Source organism: Halichoeres trimaculatus, unplaced genomic scaffold (assembly GCF_033239565.1).
Source record: "Halichoeres trimaculatus isolate MK-OKI-2021-1 unplaced genomic scaffold, fHalTri1.1 fHalTri1_scaffold_15, whole genome shotgun sequence".
In the NCBI taxonomy this organism is placed as follows: domain Eukaryota; kingdom Metazoa; phylum Chordata; class Actinopteri; order Labriformes; family Labridae; genus Halichoeres; species Halichoeres trimaculatus.
In genome coordinates, this window is record NW_027437193.1 from 12740761 (window position 1) to 12763431 (window position 22671).

Consider the following 22671-nt stretch of genomic DNA (forward strand, 5'->3'; position numbering starts at 1 on the left):
GTGAAAATAAACTGTTATACCAAAATGCATGCTTCCTTGATGTGTTTGTGTTTAAAGTGAATGACATGACAGAGATCTTATAGAAAAAAAAACATTTATTGACTTTTTGACAGTGAAAAACTTGACATGCATCCTTCACTACGTAGAAAAATCTTCCTCTTCAGATGTTTTTGGTATAAAAGGGATGCACCAATGTGACAGAGGTACTGATTACAAACGTAACAAATGATCTGCTCTAAGCCTCACTGAGGCTGTCTGCAAACTGGGAGAACCCTGCAGCATTAAGAGCCGTGACCAGGTTCTCCACAGTCGCTTGTGGTCCCTCTCGCTCCTGCCAGGCAACCAGCAGCAGCTTGGCCTGCATGTTGACGTCTTCGCTGTCTGTTTCGATCTCCCGCAGCTCTGCCGCTTTCATTTCCAGGTGAGAGGCCAGCGTCTTCCACTGAGCGCCCAGTTTGGCTGCTAAGTCATCCATCTGATTGTCTGTTACCAGTTTGCTCTGTATGCTGGGACCTGGAAGTAAAAAAAATATAGGAGGAGGGTAAAAAAAAGATACTTGATGTTGAAAGAATAGAAAGGGGTGAATACAGAGCAGGAAATAGGAACTAAGAGTATTTAGTGGTCCATGTCTAGCTTGGGTATGGATAAATTTCCATTTTACATTCAGGGAGCATAAAAATAAATATTCTACGTGTGTCTGGTAAACAAATTAAATTTCAGACCATACAGAACGCCCATGGACTTGATATTAAATTAGCTTAAAAAATGAAGTTCCAGGTTTTATATCAAGTATTTCTCCTTACTGTCGTTGCTGTCTTTGAGAAGATTGTCTCCATTATCGTCGTCATCTTCTTCTCCAGTCTTGATCTCTTCAGAGGGGATATCCTTCTGCATGCACAGAGTGAAGTCATGATATCAGTGTTTTCTAACAGCCTTTGTGGACATATTGTTCTACAGTTCTCCGGTTTTATTTAGCAGACGTACAACACAAGCAAGAATTCAGACAGAAGGAAACCTAGTTAGTACGACAAAGTGCTATAAGTTATTTGGCTTCAGGTGCTGCCATTAAGTGCAGGATATTTTTTTATTCTTCTTTTTGAATAATGTAGAATAATCTAGCCAACTAACCTTAATCAATTGCTGCAACAATATACTTCAACCTTCAACAACATTCAGGAATTAGTGCTGAAAATTCACTAAGAGCTGAGTCTTAGACCTACTGACTCATTCTACCCATGAGGGCAAAGAGGAGAAGGGTCAGATTAAGTGATTAAGTGTTCCCTGATCTCTTTAAAAGTAGAAAGTAGGGATCGTACGAAGTTAGGTATTCATTCCACCATTTGGGCACAACAGAGGAGAAGAGTCTGGCTAGAGATTCAGAGCCACATTAGGCGTCTTTCACAAGCAGAGCATATTGTACTCTCTTTCTCATAACGTGTTAAAGAAAAAACAAACTCACTCACCGGTAGTTCTTTGGCCAGCTTGCTAACCATGCTGTCCAGGTAGTCTGCCAGGCTTTTGAACTTTTGGTTCGTTGGTTGAAAAAAGTGTGGACTTCTCCTGGAGAGCAGCCTCAGGGCGCGCCAGCCGTAGTTTGGGTTACGCACGACTCTGCAGAGAGAAAACAGAGACACACACACACATTTAAAGCCAGTAAAGAAACTTTTTCCAATCAGAAGTTACAAACATCTTCTTGCTAACTCACTTGTACTCTTCTTCCACCATGTTGACAGGGTCAGCCTGTTCGATGGCCTCCGCAAAGAACTCATCAAGCGATGGCATGAACTCCCTGAAAAACACACATCAGATATAAAATATCAGGGAACACTGATGTATCTGAAAGGCTTCTTTTGAAGCCCATGGGAGCTTCTGAAGCACTGACCTGCTGTCTGACTTGCAGGCCTCCATGTTGTCCTGGTTCAGATTCCACAGTCGAGTCAGCTCATCACTAAAAACACAGATGGGTGAGGATTTTAAAAGCTAACTACAGGTTAGTGTTGGTTTTGTTTGCTCCTAACTATTACAGGGTTAAAACCTACGATCTCATATCTAAAAATAAAACCCTCTGATAGACCTCCCCTCTGGATTGGATCACATACTTTCCCATGAAAATCTTTCGGTCTGGCCCTTTGCCGAGGAAGTCTTCTGGAGCTTGTCTCTTCCTGGTGGGTCTTTTAGGCTTGTCATCTGCTGTCCTGTTACAAAGGAAACAAGTGAGATCAGAGTTTAGATTCAGGCCACGGCGAACACACACCCACACCACACTCTTTTATTATTGACAGAAAAAGATGTCTTTCACTGTGCAGCTGTACCTTTCTTTCACAAAGCTTGGGCATCCCTCATTTTTCCAACTATTCCAGTTCTCCTCCGTGTCGAGGATGTGCTGTCAAAGAGGAAGATTACTCTTCATCAAAGTCTATAGAGCTCAACAACAACTCTGGAGTAAATGTGCTTGCACAGACGGATTAAATTTTTCAATTTTATATGACGTACCTCAACCATGGTGCCAAATTTTTCTCCTTCTGGAGGGATCTCCTTCAGTAGCTACAGCAGAAAACAAAGATCTTAGTATGTCTGATACTTATGACTCACTGTACCTCTACAATGATTCACACATCACTGCGTTGGTTTTCAAGTATTATAATAACTTCTTCTCTTTGTGATCTGAGTCACTTCAACTCAGGACTCACCTGATAAACCAGCTTTGTCGTCTCTTCTATCCAAGTTGTCTGATCATCGTTGAGAACGCAGCTTGAGCTGTTAAAGGAGAAAACATGAAACATGAAGCTCACCCCCCAAAAATGCTATGAGTCTGTTCTCATCCTTCACATTCAGACCAGGCTCATGTGTTACCTTTTGAACTTGACCTGACCCTTCAGGTACTGGAAGAGGATGAGGTACTGCAGAAGAATATGCCGTCTGAAGTTGCTGTCGCTGAGCTGTAGGTCCATCAGCTGGAGGGGGAGGAAAAAAAAGAAAGTGGGGTTATATTTCAAGCCACTTATGGTGGAAAGAGGAAACTGTGGGTGTTATACAAGAGATATCAGAGAGGAGATCTTTTTCATGTGGGAGAAATATTTTGAATCAGAGCATTGAAAAAATAAAACCTAAATTTCCTTTTAAGTGGAATCAGGAAATTCATTTCAGCGGTTAACTTCATGGCTCTTATTTGAATTTGCTTTTAGTTTGATTTTTTATCCCTTAAAACATGTGATTAATAGTTTTTTTTAGCCATAAATTTGTAGAGTATTTAAGCAGATCTACTGTTAATTTAATTTAAAATTTATTTGTGTTAATATTCATGAAATACAGACTCTCTAATCATAAACTGGTCTTGTAACTGATCAGCATAGAAATCAGTGGTTAGAGAGATCTCAGAGAGTCTGTAGGCTCTGGAACACAGGACAGGTAGAGACTGAGATCCATTTCCTCAACACCTGTCCAAGTTGTGAAAATTTTTACCTATTTTTCCCCCAAATTTATGCCCTGAATTTCTTAATCTCCCCAAAAAGGAACAAATCCAGAAGATTCTGGGTGAAGAGAGCGCTGTTGTTTTAATCGTTTTATTTTAACATTGACTTAGGCAACATGTTTTTAGCTAATTTTGAATTTGAGCTCAAGAGTTTGCACTGATGTTTACCAGGATAATAGAAAGGAAAAAGGAGAAGACAAAAGGATAAACTAGCAAAGGAGAAAGTTTTAAAGGGGAGGAACTAAATATGAATATTAAAGGAAGTGTTGCTGTAACTTTTGACTCTTGAATGTTGGAGCTGATCTCTCCAAACATGTTACTTATGGGATCTCATTAAAGGCAACATTGCAAATTTTGCAGGTAGCCATCTTTCACTGTCATTGCCATGTCAAGGCTGAATGCTCCCTGAAGATAGAAGTTTCAAGAAGTAATGGTGTTGTATCAGCTCTTACCATTCAGTTAAATTCCTTTCACTTGCTGTTTTACAGGCACAACTCTTAGCCAAGATAGTAAGAATGTGAAATAGATCCCACCTCAACAACTTTTCTTACCTTCTCACTTGTTAGAAACTTAGCAAAGTAGATGTGCTCTCCTCCAGATGCTCTCAGCTCTTCCAGTTTTCTCTTGGACGCCTGCATGTCATCCAGCTTGAAGCTTTTGAACACCGCCAAGGTCTCATCCGAGTACTGGGCAGCATATAAAGGAAAGTCACATCAACACTGAGTCATCGTTCTTTGGCATCCTCTTTGACATTTTGTTCTGATCTGAGGAATGAACAGAAAGCTCCAGCGTTTTCTCCACTGTTGAGGTCAGATGCATTACCTTCAGAAATGTCATCCAGGAGAATTTATCATAGCACTGCACAGGGTTTCTGAAGTAGTCCTGCAGAGTCCAGAACTTTCTGTACAGGTTGTAATCGATTGGAATGGTACTGAAAGTAGAATTTCACTCAGATTCAATAAATATGAAAAATATGTGGATGGATCAGATTTCTGTTTTTTTTAACAAGACTTTTACTCACCACGGTGCAGGAGCATCATCCTCCCCCATCTCTCCTTCTTCTACCTCCATACCGTCCTCCTTTTCTTCTGTGTGCTACAAACAAAGAGCCATCAAATAAATTCAACGATAACTTTCAGGTTTAATGTAAAACTCATGTATTAATCATAAACATCTCACCTTCTGGCCCAGAGTGCTGTCTTGTTCATTTTTGTTGAACACTGTTATGTTGTCCAGATTAAACTGGCTCTGAAGATTGAGACCTGGAGTAAAAACAAAGAACATTAAAAACTGCTTTCGGACAGAATTTGTAGACAATTGCTACAGTTGTTAAAGTGCTATTGTCTACCTGATTTTTCCGACAAGGGGAAGAGGCGTGCCAGGAAGAGCTGGATGCGTCCACAGAATACAGTATTCTGAGACTTTGACAGCCGCCGCAGAAGATCTGCACAGATTCAGAGATATGTTACAAACAACTGGGCCTTTAATATATATAAACTTTGTTCTACAGCTAAATCTATTACTTACCATTACACATCCTCAACAAATAGTTCTTCCCTGCAGTGTAAAAAGAGTTCTAAAGAGAAGAATAGTACAGACAAAGTGAGCAAATTATCTATGGCAAGTTCAGAATTTAATCTGTTTTTGTTTATAATGGTGTAAGTTTTGTACCGATTTCCAGGTAGAAACGTTTTCCTCAACAAAGGTGAATATTTTGTCACACTGGTCGAGGGGCAGGCAGTCCAGTACATCTCCCAGAAGAACAAAAGGGGTCGTAGCAGAACAGATACCTACACAAAATGAGGAACACAAGACATTGGGGGCTTAAAGTGAAGTAGACAAAAAAGCATTCCAACAGCTTAATCATGTCTACACTAGAAAGTTAGTAAAATTATCATAAAGTAAAAACTTTGTTTAAAACCATGTGTCAGTGTCACCAGTTTTCAACAATATGTGTATTGATGGTGGGTTTAAATGAGTAAGGAGAAGAATTTTATCTTTATAACTAGAAAGATACTAAAAGATAAATTGATATCAGAGCAGCAGCTGTTGGGAAATAAGGGACTCAATAGTTAATGTGGAGATGCATAATTCAACTATAACTTTAAGACATGTTTGACTAGCAGAGTGTTCAAATAAAATAAACATAGCGTATACACAATTTGATACTGTTAAGTGAATACTGAACTGGATTTCATTAAAAAATCCCATTATATGATTGGAGAAATGCAAAAAAGGCAACACTATGAATCCTCTTATGAAAGACTGATGTATGTGTAAGTCAAACAGTACATGGAAAAACAAACCTTCTGTTACTGCGTCAATGCTCAGATAGATGAGGGATAAGTAGTCATCACAGCTTGATTTCGGTTCCACCTGCAATAACGGAACACCAATGTCAGATTTAAATATACAGCATTGTGGTTATACTGAGGCTGTTGGCTGTTTTTCAACTTACTATCTGTTCACCAAGAACACCCCGCAGCGCCTGATCGAGTGTAGTTTTCTTTTCAGTCTCACTGTAACAGAACAGGATAAGTGAAAACACAGGTTAGTGTTTGGGTGAATATCATAGCTAATGTATTTGTAAGTACCAAAGAGGGAATAATCACACTACTTACTTTCCAGAAATCTGGTTAAAAGCGTTTACCAAATGTTTGCCGGTTTTACTAGATAGGGCAAGTCTAGCAGACGTCTGTGGACAAATGAAAGAAAGACAGAATTAAGTTAGAGGGAGCGTTGTTTGTTAGCTTAGCTAGCGAATGCTAGTTCATGTAACTACAACAATAGGAGAACAAAGCAAGCTCAAAACAGCTGCCTGTTTGATGTGGTTATAAATACTTTTTGAATTGATAAAATAAATATTAAAAATTATAAATGCACTCATTTCTTACCGTAAATTTATCTTTAGCGTCGAGAAAATTAAATAAGGTCGGCGACATCTTTACACCGCTGCAACAGGAAGTGACGAAAAAGCTCTTCCGGTATTCTTTGGCTGTTTTGAGGTTCCCTCAGACAAGAGTAAAGCAGGCTATATAGTATTAAAAGGTATCCATATTTTTTCTCTTCTCTAATGACTTTCATTAATTTAAGATACATTTTAAGACAATAATGTGTTGTTCATAAAACTCTATGTCAAGAGAACACACCATTAACTGTGTATTTTCCATCATTCTCCTCAAGCAACAAGTCATCACATCATCTGCTGGTTTTCTTGACTTGGCATTAAGTTTTTGATTCAGGTAATTACCAGTTTATCTAGATGTAACATTTGGAGAAATTTAACCCTCTATCAGAAATAGAAACAATTTTAAATACTTTTTGAAGAATCAAATCACAAACTAGGGCAAAGCAGAATAGGTCTATACTTTGTAGATGATTTGTTTTTGGAGCCTCATAAAATCATAAAATAATAATTTAAAAAATCCCTGATAAATTTAAGGAAAAATGTCAGACGTTATCAGGATGATGTGTAAAAGGTGTGATTAAATTGGTTAACAGACAAGAAATATTCAGCTTATAAAGAAAAAATCAACACTGAGACTGAGATTATTGAGTTATCTGTATTGCCGTAGATATAAAAGTATTATGTTGCTTTTGGAAAGTATACCCTATCATTTTTTCTTATTTAAAGATGAACGTTTTCTTTGCAAGCTTTATTTTTGATATGTCTCTGTTCCTACCAGGAGGTGGCAGTGTTGCTCACTATATTTTTCGGCAATAAAACATGTCAGAACTTTCACTCTTTTACTCACAGTCAATTCAACAGTTAGTGCATGTGTGAGCATGTGGAGGTCCTGCACTGATGGCAGAATAAGCCTTAGACAATTCGTTTCTTCATAACAGACTTCAGAATTTCAAACAACATGTACTTATAACAGTTGAATATCTGCTGCATTTAGAAAATTAAAGAAGCTTTTTTTTTTTTTGACTCATTCACTGATGCTGTGTATGACCTAGTGGACTCATTTTTGGGGGACAGGACTACTGACATATTTGACCGTCAGAGTTTGTGACTTGAGTTTTATAGATGTGTGTGTGTGTGTGTGTGTGTGTGTGTGTGTGTGTGTGTGTGTGTGTGTGTGTGTGTGTGTGTGTGTGTGTGTGTGTGTGTGTGTGTGTGTGTGTGTGTGTGTGTGTTAAGCACACAATTTGTATTTGAACCATAGAGCTGCAGGGCTTGAATTCTTCTTGACTTTCAACAATGTCATAGAGCACATTTGAACCATTAGGGCATTACTTTGTGACTTTAACCGTTAAAGGACTGATCCATGTTTTGAATGGATAAATTCAAGGTGTAGTGATGTACATAAATATATATAAAAAGATTAGGCTGTTTAAAGATTTAAGGACTGGTCTATGCTTTTAACACCTGATGCTTAATTTCTAAGCAAATCCCTTGTTTTGACGTTTGGTTGTGAAGTTATTGTTCAGTTATAAAAATCAGGCTCACATGCCTTCAACTCTAACAGAGCTGGCGTGAACACTGTGGCCTGTTTTGATCCATGTTTACCACATAGTTTCATCGGTCAGGACCTCTCTGAAGTTGTTCCTAGTAGTGGAAATATCCACCTTCTGCATTCTTTGACAAGTGTTTACAGCCCTGCAATTACGAGAGCAGTTAACTGATCGTAAAGATGTTCTGCTGATGATTATAGAAAAACAATAAAGTTGTGAAAATGTGGGCCAGTAGTGTCAACTTGAAAGAGCTGAGAGGTGATTTTCGTGACATCTGCCTGTTGGCAGCGGTCATAAGAAGGGGAAGTAAGAACTGGTTTACTCTGCGTTTTTAATTGGCACCTTGTTGCTCATACGTGGTGTTTGTTGTACCGTTGGTCAGATAAATTGCTGCGCTCCACCCCCTGTAACCCCCCACAGCCCCTCTGACCGACACAGCGTTTATTGAATCTTTGCCAAAAACTGCTGAAAAACAGAGAGGGAGTGAGTGTGGTGAGGAGGTTGTAGATAAGAGCTCTGCATCAGTCAGTGAGTGGAGACAGGGTGAAGAAAGCTGAAGGGAGGGTTTAAGGTTAATGTTAAAGGCAAGTATTCCTCAAGTTGAAAATGTCACTACAAATGTCAGTTGAGCTCTGATGCTGTATGTACCCTAGGATATAGGTGTTTTTCAAATGTGTTGCCAGTTTATTCAATAAGCCTTTAAATAGGCTGAAAACCACAATATATAACTAAATTTCTTTCCCTCTAACAATATTTACAAAAGGCCAAATATAGCAGTGCAGAAAGTTTTATTTTAGTAAACAGTGCTTTTGCTAGATACATATTTGCTGGTTGAATGATGATAAGTGGGTTTGGTTAAAAAAAAAAGAGTTTACTACTCTAGTTCATCATTATCAATGGAAATGTAGAGGATTTAATTATGTGTCTCTAAGAGTTGTGTGACTACACACCCCCAGAGTAAATTAAGAGACCTCAACAAATATGTGTTTTCCCGTGTTTCACTTGTACAACTATAATGAATCTTTGTTTTCAATGACAGCTGCATTGGGACAAAAAGATGCTGTTTTTGTCATTACTTTGCTCAGAAATCTGTATTTATTGAACACTGATTTTAAATTACAGCTTGTACATCTTGGCATGACCTAAAGTTTTTTTTTTTACATTGCTGTTGGGTGACAGTGTACCACGCTAGACACAAAAATTAAAGTTCATCCACGTGTGATGGCTTGTCATGTGTTCACAGAATAAGTAACTCACCTGATAGAGCAAGCTTCCCCTGTATTTGAAATCAGCAGACACTGAAATAGGATAACTTGAATGCATGAAGAGAGGCTGAGGGGAGGACAGATTTGGAGTGGTGTCTTCATCTGTGTTTGAATAATTGCAAGTAGAATGATATGGGAGACTGTGTATGTTACTATACCTATTGTTAACACTTGAGTGCAATATCTAATGAAAAACTTTAAGAAATGTGAGAGCAATCAGTTGGTGTCTGAAGTTCAGTTTTGATGCCAGTCAGTGGCGGGCAACAAATTGGAAATGCAATCAGATTATCAGTCAGTTTAGACAAATACAAAAAGATGGTGCAGAGGCTCCCGACAAACACCAAAAATGCATTCACCTGTCGGTCAAATCTGCCATGTTACTGATCCTGCGAATGTATGTATTACTTTAACCCTTAATGTATTTAAAATTAATGTTAAATAAAAAAACAAACAAAAAATCCTATTTACAGAGTAAAAAATTCAAATCAAGTCTTTCTGACCAAAAAACAAACCTTGTTTTTATTATTTTGATGAAGAAAGAGGAACTTTTTTCCTGCTGTAAAAATTGGCCTATTAGGATGTATGTTAATGGGATTTTCTTCGCTTTTGGACCCCACCCCTAGTGGTCACTTAAGGAACTGCAGCTTTCAACACTTGTTCTTTGTTTCTTCGTTTGCTGCTTGCATCAAACCTGTTGCTCGCAGGTCAAACCAACTCTCCACAGAATAACGTGTAAAAAAAGAAACAGCCAAATATCTGACATGAACAAATTGACATTCATGTCTTCATTTTCAGAAAAAATAAAAATCCTGTGTGAAGATAAAATACACCTTTTTTTGTCTATTCTCTGAAACTGTTAAAGATGTACAGGTTGTTTGCAAGCTATGGGCCACAGTGCTGGTTGTAGGGTTCACTAAAATCAGTATTGTACTCTAAGTTCAGTTGGAAACTGGTCAAGCTCTTATTCCCAGTGCTTTATTTCATCTGCATAAATATAACGAGAGGTTCACAGAGCACTTACTCATGCCAAGGCTAGGGAATAACCGAGCTCGACATGAGCCAAATTATTTGATGAAGAACAGTTTCAGACAAACTGACTGAGGGGCAACAAAAAGAGCATTGTCCATGTTGTTGAGGACAAACTTCAAAACAAGGGGCCAAACACAATGCCCTGACCTCGGAGGTTATGCACACAAAGGAAAGAGATTTTTAGATTGGCTGCAGTCACATGACCGGCCTGAAATTCCACCATAAAAAAAAAAAGCATGTGAAGAAGTGTCATCTCATATAAGGGAGATAAAAGCATCAGCAGCGCTCTCCTCCATTGATGAATCTAGAAACAAAGTTGGTTTATGAGGCTACAAACTCAGGGTTGTGGTGACATACACCAGAGCAGAACAATATTCCTCCTTAAAGGGAGGAAAGCAATAAAAAAATGATCTGTATACTCAGTGAAGATCGGTGCTTTTAATCTGATGCAGCCAGAACAACTAAATGGAAGAAATGAAAAGATTTATGCAGGAACTGAAGTCTCCCCTCTGCACGTACTTGTTGCATGAAGTTTGTGTTTTGTATCGGTGATTTTCCATCCCCTTAAGATCTGTGGTGCAATAAGCAGAGTGTAGACGTGACAATAAAACAAAACGTACACCTTCACTCCCTCTGAGGACATTGTAAAATTCTAAATTGGGACAGAGACATTTAGTTAATGATCATCTCACACAGAGCAGAATAATGGGACTGCTCCACGAGGGGATGTGCAACCAACCAGAGCGTTTACCCTGCCCCTGATTGGTTCTTAAGCCAACAATAACTCACATCTACTTAAAGACCTTGGCTGCACTGCCCTCCGATCACAGGGTGTCTGTTGAGAAATGCTGGGTTGTGAGAGTTTAAAGTCACTCAATGATTAGCCCAGTGTGTGTGTGTTTGTGCGCGCGTGTGGGGATCATCAAATTCCCATAAGCCGTAAAAACGGGATGTGAGAGGGGGCAGTGTGCGTAGTTGGAGAAAGGACATTCTTGTGACACAGCCAAACAGGAAACCTCTGTGGTGGCTGCATCTTGTTGAATCGTGCTTTTTTCTTATGAAACGCTTTTATGTGCAATTACCTGATCCACATCCTCGTGTTGTTTCACTACAGAGACATTTTTTGGGACTGCTGCCAGGCACCTTGAATACAATCCTACTGTATACAGTGAAGTGATGCATTATAGACTCACGTGTCAAGGCCATGCAGATCTAAGTATATACTGTGGTATTGTGGTTGATAGACAATGTAAATAAAGGATATCTTGTCCTCACTTTGAAAATTCAAAAGACTTGATTCTGATTGGAAAATGTCATTTAATATGTTTAATTTACAGAGAAACAACAGAATATTAATTAAAAAAAAAAAAACTAGAAGCACATAGAGAGCACGGACCTCCGCCAAGCATATTGTGATTGTCATGCAACACTTAAGTTGTACTTTAATGTTATACTCCCTTTCAGCAGACTGTCAACAATTTGGTGTTAGTTGCAGGTTTGTTCCCTTGCAGTGTTGAAAATTATTAAAATTATTATTATTAATATCCAGAAAATTGCCAGGATCTGGATCGTACTTTTACATCTGTCTGAAATTATCGTGACCTTGTCTTGTATTGTTTTGCAAAGCAATCCGACCATTTATGGGGAGTTATATACACATATGGTGAAAACAGTCCTATCTCACAATGATAAAGAATCCTTTTAAAAAAAACCTGGGTCCAGACGGTGATCTGGATCACCTCCAAAATTTAACCAGCTCCTTCTCATACCATTTTGAACATTTCCTAAAGATTTCATCAAGATCCATTGGTAACTTTGAGTTATGTTGTTCACAGACAATCAAACAGACAAACTCAGAAAACATAAAGTCCTTGGTAGAGGTAATAAACAAACCAAAAAAACAAAAAACAAACAAAAGATCATGACTCAAATTCAAAGCAGATCAATAAAACATGTTGTTAAAAGCTGACCTGTAAAATGTGTCGTTAAAAGCCCCTGTGAGGATTTTGTAGGCGGTTTTTAAACAGACACTGATTAAGAGCATTAAATGAAGTGTTCAAGCCAACCGTGCTTAAATTTACTGACACTTTCAAAAGAACCACCACAAAGATTCTTAAAAAACACGTTTAATTTAGGAAAAGCAATCTTTGTGCAGCCAATAGTTTACATATTACTAAATGGCACAAATTTTCACTACACATTTAACCTTCAAAGGAAAACTGTTGCGCACAAGATTAACCATAGAGCAGTTTAACTCCTCCACATCCTTTCTCCTGAAGTAACATAAGTTCAAACTATTTGCACATGAAAATGGGAGATTTTCAGCAAGAGGAGTAAGAGATGACTTGGTGATGGCAAATTACAATAAAAAGCAAACTAATGGATGCAAAAAGACAAGAAGTACCATAGTATTCTGACTCATTTTTTCTGATAGATCAGGCCATGTTATGACGGTTAAATTTCTTATCATTTATATTCCCTATATCAAACAAAATCTCCTTCATATAAACCGCATTGCAGCTAAAGGACATGCTTACAACGATTCTTTTGTTATGATTATGGACTTCCTGTTAATTAAGTGCAACAACTGGTCGAATTCACCAAACAATGCAGTAGTTGGCATCAGTTGTGCTTCAAAGCGTGCAGCAGCAGTCACTTAGCAGTTTGCTTTTTGACAGCAGTGCAATAAATAAAATATCACTACTTTTCCAACAGAATTCTTGAACTCCATTGTGTTCAGCTCATTATTCTCCAGCCCTCGTCGGAAGTATTAAAAGTTCCTTCCCTTTCCTATTTCTCTTATGTAACTTAATTCCCCTCAGATTTGGACTACAGTGTGCCATTACGAAGTTTGGAAACCACCTTGGCACATGATGCAGATTAAATATTTGATAAATGGATGGTTGTAACCTCAGTCTCTCCCATTTCTTAATCTAAAACCAAATTATGATTGAAATCGTGTCAAATGTAAGGTAGATACCAGATTCTGTTTTTATTTCGTTAAACAGCTCTTTTAATGCAGAACATGAGCAAAAAGAAAAGAGACACTAAATTGTCCAAAGGGGGCGCCAAAATTGACTAACTGAAAAGTCCTCACAGGAGCTTTAAAGATGCAAAGGCTGACAGAAGAAGCTGAAAAAGTAGTCTTTATTATTTTGGCCACTGACTGGGCTCCGGGCTACTGTTTCCTCCTCCAGTTACCTCAGCTCCATCAATTCCATCTTCTGAGCCATAAAGAAACATGTTTCTGCGAGTTCTTAGGTCGTTTGTTCGTGGATACAGAAGAAAATCATAGAGAAGAGCTGCAGCTAAGCCGCCACACATGGGAGCCAGCCAATACACCTGGAAGGAAAGAAGAAGCCAGTGAAGAAGTTGTTGAAAAAAAAAATAGAAATTGAGATGAAATTCTCAAGTGATGAGCTGTTTGCTGACCCAGTGGTTCTTCATGTAACCACATATCAGGGCTGGTCCAAAAGAGCGAGCGGGATTGATGCCACAGCCAGTAGAACTGATCTGTAAAAAGAAGAAAAATATGTGACCAAAAATGATAGAGGGGATGATTGTGAAAACGTTTGAGCTTCAAGGAACAGCAGCAGATTTCATCAGAGCTGTAAAAGAAACATGCAAATTTGCAATGGCTTCAGATAAGTTGTTGAGCATCATGTGCATGACAAAAATACTACGAATGAAATCTCCCCCTTTTTTTTTAGGAATAAACTTTCTTCACACATTCAGATTCATTGTGCTGGCCTTCCTGCAGACACAGTTCAGTTAGAATCCATCAATTTATCAAGCAAGATATGGTTAGTTTGTCACAATATAACATTTAAAACAGTGTAATGCTGAAACATTTAATCAATTCACCAAAGTAAGAGCCTTTTAACACATGCTATGACGATCTTAACATTTCCATGGCTGTCTTTATTTTTTTGGCACATACACTGAAGAAAATTTCCCATTTGTGTGCTAGAAAAACACACCCACTGTCTTTCTAAGTTACTTGTAGCATGAAGTTAACTTGAACTCTTGTGCAGCTGTTGCATAATGACTTGCTAAAACTGCTTCCTGAACGGCTATTAAATCTGCCATAGGATCAGTAAAATGATGTGACGAGGCATGATGGAAAAAGTCTTGAATCTCCTGCCAAAGAGGAAGGGTGCATAAGCAAAGAGGAAGAGTGGTCTTAGATGAACCCTTTACAACGCAGACTGAGCGGCATTTCTCTTGATATCACTTCAAATCTCTTGAGAAATGCCAAATTATCAAAAGAAAACAAAGAAAGCTAACAAATGTTACTTCAGAGCACTGTGTAGTATTTGTGCCTCTGTTTTGTAAGTCTACTCTTTAATAAAATGGTCAAGTTTAACCCTCCTTGGTCTCCTGTGATCACTTCAGCCGCTGTTGGTCTTATAATAACTGCTGTCAGATGCTGCCACAGATTCAGGATAATACGAACAGGATTCACTTACAGCAGCAAAGTGACCAAGTCCCACCGAAAGTCCAATGGCGAGTGGTGCTGAACCTGTAACGTCTTTGCGCCGCTGGTCAGTCACTGCTATCACACACAGGACGAGCTGAAGTGTGGCGAGGAACTCAATGGTGAAACCTTGTCCTAAAGACACATTGAGCTGCAAGAGGATAAAGAAACAGCTTTATCAGAGTTTACATATAGAATCAAAACTGTCCCAAAATGTCAAAGGTCACAGGGATGACCTCTTACCTTGTTGATGCCATTAGTTCCACTGTTCTTAAAGCTGTACACGATCGCACTAGCAGCAACCGCCCCAAGCATCTGAGCCACGATGTAGAAAATACACCTAAGAGCACTGATCTGGCAGCAGACCAGCAGGCCGAGACTCACCGCAGGGTTCAGGTGTGCCCCACTGACGTGCCCCAAACTCTGAGCCAACGTTGCGATGGCCAGAGCGAAGGCCAACGAGACCTTAAGCTCCTGAACCAGACTGACAGGGTTTCCAGTGATGGTGGACAGACCGATGAAGATGAAGAACAGCATGCCAAAAAACTCGGCAGCCACTGCCCTCCAAAACACCAGAGTTTTGATTTCTGTCATGTCTGCCTTAAAATGTGTCCGCTGTGTGAAACTAACATGTAGCTGTTTGCAGCATTTATAGTCAAGAGGTTTGTGAGTGTGAAGAGGGGAGGAGGGAAGAGATGACACAGAGAAAAAAAGTGTGTGCTGCACAAATTTTCACATCACACATTCACACATTCAAACATTAAAACACTCAAAAGAAAAATTTTGAAAAATATATGTATATATTTTACTTAGTACAAAACATGCAGCATAAAGAGGTAATTTTCACTCAAACTGGCTCCTTTTTACCAGTCTTTAACCTCCTCCAAAAGTGGCTCACGAATTTCATCTTCTGATTTGACACCACAGCAGAACAGGGCTCTTGCTCGTTCGCTGAAAGGCTCATCTCTGGGTGCAAGCAGGAAATCATACAGAACAGCCGCCACTACTCCAGCTGTCATCGGTCCCACCCAATAAACCTGAAAAACAAAATTACAGGAAACAACACGCTCAGGATTTTCTCTGTAATCCAAAACCAGCAGAATATTGAATTCAAGCATCAAAATCTGTACCCAGTGATCCTCAAAGGACTTCTGTATAATTGCAGGCCCAAATGATCGAGCCGGGTTGATTCCGCATCCTGTGTAGCTGATCTGTAAAGCATATCAGAGGAAAGCACCGCTTACTTCCTTGGCTGTGCATCAGTAGATTGCATGCACGCGTGATTTACAACCAGTTCATCCCATGCCAATCCATTGTATCAAGCTTGAGTGCAAAGGAGAAACCTTTTTCCAAATTAACGTGGGAGGAAATGTTTTTGATATATATTCTCACTCCGGCAAGGTGTCCCAGCCCCACGGACAGCCCGATAGCCAGGGGTGCGAATCCATTGACGTCTCGTCTGTTGTCTGTGACTGCGAGGACACAGAGGACGAGCTGGAGTGTGAGCAGGAATTCTACACTGAATCCTTGGCATGGGCTGATCCCATTGAGCTGCAGTGAAGAAGAGAGCAGCTTAGGTCACACCAAGTCATATTTGCGGATAAAAAAGTGATAAGAGAGATTCTTTCATTTCCACTCTTTTGCTTAAAAAAAACAATAGATACATTCTAAATTAAACTTGCCATGCAGAGTAACAAGCAAACAAACAGCTCATGCTTTGAGTATGTTACCCTGACCGCACAGTCATCAGAAAACTTAAAGAGATGTTTCAAAAACAAAAAAAATCAAGTCATGACCATAGACTGTATAATTAACGAACATAATCTCCTTGACATCTCCAGACTGTTTCTGAAACGGATTATTGAAGCAAATCGGCTATCTCGGCCATATTGGAAATGGCAAGGGCTTTAAGTACAGCCATAGGGCACCCATCAGCTGAGCTGTGCCTCTGATTGGGCAAGCTAACGATCTGAATGACCTCTAACCTTCCGAGTTAGAAAAAATTTCAGCCCTGTACAGCGTGTGCCAATACCGAAATTAGCGATTTTGACAGGAGATGTTTTTTGAACCAGGCTGTAAATAGGTTAATTTCTGCTGTGAAAACAGCTTTTTATGGACTGGTGTGTATGCGACTTCTGGTACTTCCAGAGCCAGCCTCAAGCGGACACTTGAGAAACAGCAGATTTTAGCACTTCCGCATTGTCTCATATTCTTAGACTGGAGGTTGCTGCTTTATTATGACTGAAGCAAAGAGGTGCGTGACAAATAGATCTACTGTAAAAAGAAAAAAAAAAAAAAAGAAAAAAGAAATTTAAATGAAATTGAAAACTCTATCAAAAAAAAAAATAACTGGATCATGCACTTACAAGGACCCACCAAATTCTGTATGTACCAATTCACTGTAAATCAAATGATGCCATGTTTTGGTACCTAAATGCATCCTTGTAACTGTGAGAGAGTAGAAGAGTAGGTGATTTTCCTACTGGATGTGAACACAGCATTTCAGGTTTATATGATGAAAAATAAATATTTCAAACTGAAAAACTTGAGACTTTATCATTAAACACACTAAGGGATATTACAACATAAACACACACAAAATACTGAAAATTAGTACCCTTAAGTACTGATACTGATTGCCAGGTACTGGGCATCTGTACCATGTGGTTTCAAATGTGAAAGGTACCCATCTGTATGTCTGGCAGATAGTTTCTGCTGATAATGCCAAAGTCTCCCAGGCCTACTTGTGAAATATCAGGCTGTGTACCATGAGTTAGGGTGACCAAGCGTCCTCTTTTGCCCGGACATGTCCACTTTTTACGTCCTGTCCGGGGTGTCCGGGCGGGTTTAATAAATTCACGAAAATGTCCGGTGTTCACTGATTTTCATAGGACCATTACGCGCGTCCGTAAATTGACCGCCGCTTGCAAACAATACTATCATGCGCATCACTTACCGAGAGGCTGCCTTGTGGGCAGGTCTGCTCTGCGCGTGCACACACACGCATAGAGAGTGAGAGGGTCAGAGAGAAGGCGAGAGAGAGAGACATAGACGGAGAGCGGAGAAGACGGGGCTGTTTAGACAGTGGAGCTGTATTGCACGGAAGATGCCTAAGCGTAAGTGCAGCTTCACAGATGAACTGCAAAAAAAAATTTCCGACATACCGTCCCGGTCGGGACAAGTGGGAGGCGGAGTGAACCGTGTGCAAAGCTGGCACATATGTCTCAGTGTCCAACAAAGGTGCTGGAGATCTCAAAGCTCACATGGACACCGAAAAACATGACATGACAATGGCATTTCATACTGTAAAACACCACAACAGCAACAGGTCCATGGATTGTACCAGTGCCTTGCTAAAAAAAGACATTTCCTGACTCTGACGTTGCTAAAAAGTTTAGGAGTGCTGGCACCAATGCCCGGTACCTGGCAATCGGTACCAGTGCTCAAAGGTACAAATTTTCGGTACTCTTTTGTAGTTATGTGGTAAAAAATATCAATTTCTTTAACAATATATATATATATATATATATATATATATATATATATATATATATATATATATATATATATATATATATATATATATATATATATATATTTTTTTTTTCAATTTAACATATATATCCTTCAGTATATACCCTTGCAATGCTGTGTTCATGTCCATCATGGAAAATCGACTATTCTTTCACTTCCTCACAGTCACAAGGATGTGTTCAGGTACCCAAACGTGGTACCTTTTGATTTTACATGAATCGGTACTCTGTACTTTTGACAGAATTCGGTCGGTACCTTTAGAAGTACCTGATTCGGTACCCATCTCTAGGTGTAATAGCCCCCCATTCTGTTGAAGTCACTCATGAAGCACTCAAAAAAATCCAGTACTGTGGTGTTTCCACAGACGGGAGTAACCACGGGGCAGTGAAAATATTAAGAATATAAGAAGCCTGTCTGAATTTGTGCCTCGAGGCCGGTGCCGTTGTCCTCGTTTTTGGAAATCAAAATATGGTCACCCTACCATGAGTGATCATTAAAATCTGACAGTTACATTTAACACAGCAGCATCTTAGTACAAGTCTCAACAGTTGGCACACAAACTTGAGATGAAAGCGTCTGTGTTTTTGTTGTTGTTTTTTTTTAACATGAAAACTAGTCAGCCAATTACCCAAATGCCACTCAACCTGAACAGTACAGTGCTTCATTAATGAGAACATGACTCAGGAAAATTGGACACACATGGTTTCAGTCCTACCTTGTTAATACCGAGAGAGTCCGTGGTGTTGGGTCTGATACCGTACACTATGGCACTGCCTGCGACTGCGCCCAGCATCTGAGCGACCATGTAGAAACCAGCTCTGAGGACGCTCATCTGACAGTTCACCAGCATGCCCAGGCTGATGGCAGGGTTCAGGTGAGCGCCGCTAATGTGACCCAAACACTGAGCTAAGGTGGCTACAGCCAAGCCAAATGCTAAGGCCACTTTTATCTCCTGGTCCGGGAAATACTTGTTTTTAGCCCCGATCGCGGCTGACAGGCCGATGAAGATAAAAACGATCATTCCCAGGAGCTCGGCCAGGATGGCCCTCCAGAAGGCCCACATTGTGATCTCTGACATGGCTACTCGGATGTCACGACCGTCATGCTACAGAGACAGGCTGTAGGTAGCACTTGGCCCAGGCCTGCTGCTCAGGTGGAGATCAGATGCAGCAGAAGCTCAATGAGGATGTGGGCTTTAGGAATCAGGCCTGATTAGAAACAGGTGTGAGAGACAAACTGTTTCCTGGCCCTGTTGGAGTGTTTTACGTGTTAACATTTAACTGTCAACCTTACACTGCTAAAAAAAGATTATTATTATTATTATTATTATTATTATTATTATTATTATTATTATTATTATTATTATTATTATTTTAAATCGTTACTTTTCTTAAAGTAAAATTGTCCATGGATCATATATTTGACTGCATAAATAAAGCAGGGTTAATTTCTGACAGCTTTGTGATAGATGAAATGTTGTCACTGTTTTGAAACTTTTAGTTTATTAATTTTTGGTCCAAAGTGTTTGTAACAATTTGTTTTTCTTTCTATCACTTTGCTACTTATTGATCCTTTCAATATAATCATGTTTTTCTATTTGTCATTTGAAATAATTGGCTTTTATGACACAATCATGTTTTTACAGATCCTGAGTAATCTAAATGTTTTTTTTCTTTTTATTTTTGTTTTGTTATATGGACCACCGGAGGATTAGCAACCCCTTGTGGAGGCTAACAGGGAACCAAAAAAAGACGAAAGGATAATTTGGTCAGTCCTCTCTATTTTGTCTACTTTAAATTTTTTATTTTATTTTATTTTATTTTATTTTAATTTTATTTATTTATTTTATTTATTTATTTATTCATTTGGAATAAAGAGTGTTCAGGATATAATTTTTCATGGTTCTCTCATACACACTACTTAAATCAAAATTTAGTTAAGATTTTTTTTTTTCTTTTTTTTTTTTTGCAATTTTGAGTAACAACAATGTTTTCATATATATTTTTCTTGTTGAAGACTCCAGGATCCTGAGACATTATACTTTCCAAGGACAGCAGGATGAGGTTTTTGTCAGAAACACAACTTCTTGTACATGTTGGAACAAAAATAGATGAAAGTTGCCTGAACTGGCACAAACTGAAATTTTTCACACAAAAACTATAGAAAATTCAAAACTGCTTTGAAATGTAAGTATAAAGAGCATTTTACAAGAGATAACACAGAGAGAACAGCAGCTTGTATGCATACTATAATGCTTTATAATGCTGTTTGATACGTCCATTCTCTAAGGACTTAAATACAGTGCATTGGAATAAACTTGAAACTTATTTGGCTTCATTCAGATGCACAAGTAATACAATATGTGGAGGACACCCACCAGATATGTGAAGAACACTCACTGCGTGTTACTATTAGCAGGCCTCTGTGAACGCTTCCCCTGTCTTTAAATCTTCTATTCTGAGCGTGTGTCAGGCAGGGCCCACCGCATTGAAGTGAACATCAGTCGCAAACTGCTGTGAAGGAAATGGGACCTTTTGAATTTATGACAAGGAAACCAGCTTCCTACTCTGCCTCTTTTTTTCTGTGTGAACAAACCGGGAGGGTAAAAGGTCATGTTGCCTCCAAACCAATTGTCAGCTAGAAATAAAAAATGTGAGACTCTCAAGGCATCACCTTTGACTCTGGGGACAATGCCTCACCCTGAAAGAGCAACAGATCCCCATTTGCCTCCACAAAGGAGAAGTAGTTTTTCATGCCATTGGGCTGAATATCTCCTTCTCACTTTTCCATTTAAATAATCTCATTGTGATTTGTTGAAGTCTGTTTCATACCTTGACGCCACAATTTGACAGTTTTGACTTCACAGAATTTGCAGCTAAGATACCTGCGATGAAAGATGATAGCATAAATCAGACCATGTAGGCTTTATTACCAAATGAACGAGGAGTACAGTACAGCAATGAAATGCCCTCAATAAAATAAATTTAAGAGAGAAGCTGGATAATCCAGAGGAGCTGACAAGACAAACAGCATTTCTAATCCTATAAGCAGAAGCAGCTCTCTGGGGCTGCAAATCCTCCACATTTCATTTGCTGGTTAATGACTTTAGCTACGTGCACGTCTGATCATGTCTCTTTACTGTTGATGATTTCAGGAGCCGCCCACTCCTCCTCACACGTGTGGCTCTGAGTCTATAGGGGGGGAAGTTGTTATCAAGCAGTACGTCTCCCTGCTGTGCTCAGCTCACAGTTTCCTTTCAGGGAATGAAGAGGTCAGAGCTGCAACGCAAAAACTCTCGCTCTGTACATGCTGTACACTCACATTATAATCTATTCCGCATGAGAAGGCTGACTGAAAGGGAGCTATAGGATAATTATCACATCAGTCAGCAAGTCGATACACAGCAGGGCTGGCTCTGTTCTCTGCAATAACAAGACACCAGTGTGCAAGAGGGTATGATCTAGAAATCCCCACAAAAACACCTCTAATGGACATCACATCCTGCAAAGTATTTAATTCTGATCTCCAAAATTTGTAACAAAATAAAAAAAAAACTTGTTCTCACAAAAATGCACAAGAACTCTGGCAGGAGTTTGTCATTGATTTTGAGATAGTGTCACTTTTTAATCAAAGAGTTAATTCAGAACAAAAATCAGGGATGCTTAAAATTCTCATTGATGGCTTACATGGTTAAGTGAGAGCATCAACAACAAAAGCGGCTCTTAAAACAAAAATTTGCCACTGCATCCTGCAAAAGGGAGTCCTGCAAAGGAAAAAAATCTGTTTTGATCACGTGCAAAGTGGTAGAAAACGTCATCCACTCATTTGCGATGTTCACGCCCCTGGCTTTTAGATGTAAATAGGACACAAACACAGTTCCTACTCCCAAATGGAGACAGAAATAACATGAAGCTGCAGGTGTCCTGAAGAAGCCCTGAGAGGGTTTGTTATTGTGAACACAGAGAATTCAACCATGCAATAATGGAAGCAAGTGAAGTATATAATCAATATGTATGTTGGTCCGTTAAGCAGAGTTAAATGGTATTTGAAACTTGGAGAGGTTGTAGCCTCCCCTTTTTGCTTAAAATAAGTGGAAATCATGATGACCAGCACAAACAGAAAGGCCAGCTGAAAACATAGTGTTGAAAAATAATCTCATTTTTCTGTTGTAACCAAGCGTGCGGCTTGCAAAATACCCAAACATTGCACAATGGGTTACAGTAATACAGGCTTTACAATTCTGCAAAGATATCATAGAGACAGCTGTTTGTCCTTTACCTTTTTGTGTGCTAAGTAAAAAGTAAAGCTGAGTCCACAGGAATATGTGCTTTCACATATTTGATCAGCCACAGCAGAGTCTCTCCAGATATAACCTCATAATGCCACTTAACAAATGCCGAGCCAGACACAGCTCTTTGGGTGGCTAACCCAGAATT

The 22671-nt window shown here is 39.2% G+C and overlaps 3 protein-coding genes across 3 annotated transcripts; all 3 read right to left on the minus strand.

Annotated features, from left to right (window-relative positions):
- Positions 1-77: 77 nt before the first annotated feature.
- Positions 78-6470, minus strand: thoc1 (THO complex 1). Its single transcript, XM_074688747.1, has 21 exons — positions 6367-6470; positions 6094-6167; positions 5931-5991; positions 5779-5848; positions 5144-5262; positions 5000-5048; positions 4821-4916; positions 4652-4734; positions 4494-4567; positions 4295-4403; positions 4024-4158; positions 2854-2954; positions 2691-2757; positions 2494-2544; positions 2313-2383; positions 2100-2195; positions 1883-1948; positions 1706-1789; positions 1464-1611; positions 804-888; positions 78-513 (listed from the first exon to the last, which is right to left on the minus strand). Exons 1-21 carry the CDS (start codon positions 6412-6414, stop codon positions 236-238), a joined length of 1965 nt encoding a protein of 654 aa, XP_074544848.1. The 5' UTR covers positions 6415-6470; the 3' UTR covers positions 78-235.
- A 6851-nt stretch (positions 6471-13321) lies between these two features.
- On the minus strand, positions 13322-15431 carry LOC141803913 (aquaporin-1-like). The gene is made up of 4 exons (XM_074687992.1): positions 14945-15431; positions 14694-14852; positions 13657-13737; positions 13322-13566 (listed from the first exon to the last, which is right to left on the minus strand). The coding sequence occupies exons 1-4, from the start codon at positions 15293-15295 to the stop codon at positions 13375-13377; spliced, it is 783 nt and encodes a 260-aa protein (XP_074544093.1). The 5' UTR covers positions 15296-15431; the 3' UTR covers positions 13322-13374.
- A 78-nt stretch (positions 15432-15509) lies between these two features.
- On the minus strand, positions 15510-19444 carry LOC141803914 (aquaporin-1-like). The gene is made up of 4 exons (XM_074687993.1): positions 18951-19444; positions 16094-16252; positions 15832-15912; positions 15510-15738 (listed from the first exon to the last, which is right to left on the minus strand). The coding sequence occupies exons 1-4, from the start codon at positions 19311-19313 to the stop codon at positions 15565-15567; spliced, it is 777 nt and encodes a 258-aa protein (XP_074544094.1). The 5' UTR covers positions 19314-19444; the 3' UTR covers positions 15510-15564.
- Between the last annotated feature and the right edge of the window lie 3227 nt (positions 19445-22671).

Coding starts and splice junctions, on each gene's coding strand:
- LOC141803913 (XM_074687992.1), bottom strand. CDS start 15,295: ATGACAGAAATCAAAACTCTGGTGTTTTGGAGGGCAGTGGCTGCCGAG. Junction 14,853..14,944: donor GAACTAATGGCATCAACAAG/GTAAGAGGTCAT, acceptor ATCCTCTTGCAG/CTCAATGTGTCTTTAGGACA. Junction 13,738..14,693: donor GACTTGGTCACTTTGCTGCT/GTAAGTGAATCC, acceptor TTCTTTTTACAG/ATCAGTTCTACTGGCTGTGG.
- thoc1 (XM_074688747.1), bottom strand. CDS start 6,414: ATGTCGCCGACCTTATTTAATTTTCTCGACGCTAAAGATAAATTTACG. Junction 4,917..4,999: donor TTTGTTGAGGATGTGTAATG/GTAAGTAATAGA, acceptor GAATCTGTGCAG/ATCTTCTGCGGCGGCTGTCA. Junction 514..803: donor TCTCAAAGACAGCAACGACA/GTAAGGAGAAAT, acceptor TTTTACTTCCAG/GTCCCAGCATACAGAGCAAA.
- LOC141803914 (XM_074687993.1), bottom strand. CDS start 19,313: ATGTCAGAGATCACAATGTGGGCCTTCTGGAGGGCCATCCTGGCCGAG. Junction 16,253..18,950: donor ACTCTCTCGGTATTAACAAG/GTAGGACTGAAA, acceptor TCTTCACTGCAG/CTCAATGGGATCAGCCCATG. Junction 15,913..16,093: donor GGCTGGGACACCTTGCCGGA/GTGAGAATATAT, acceptor TATGCTTTACAG/ATCAGCTACACAGGATGCGG.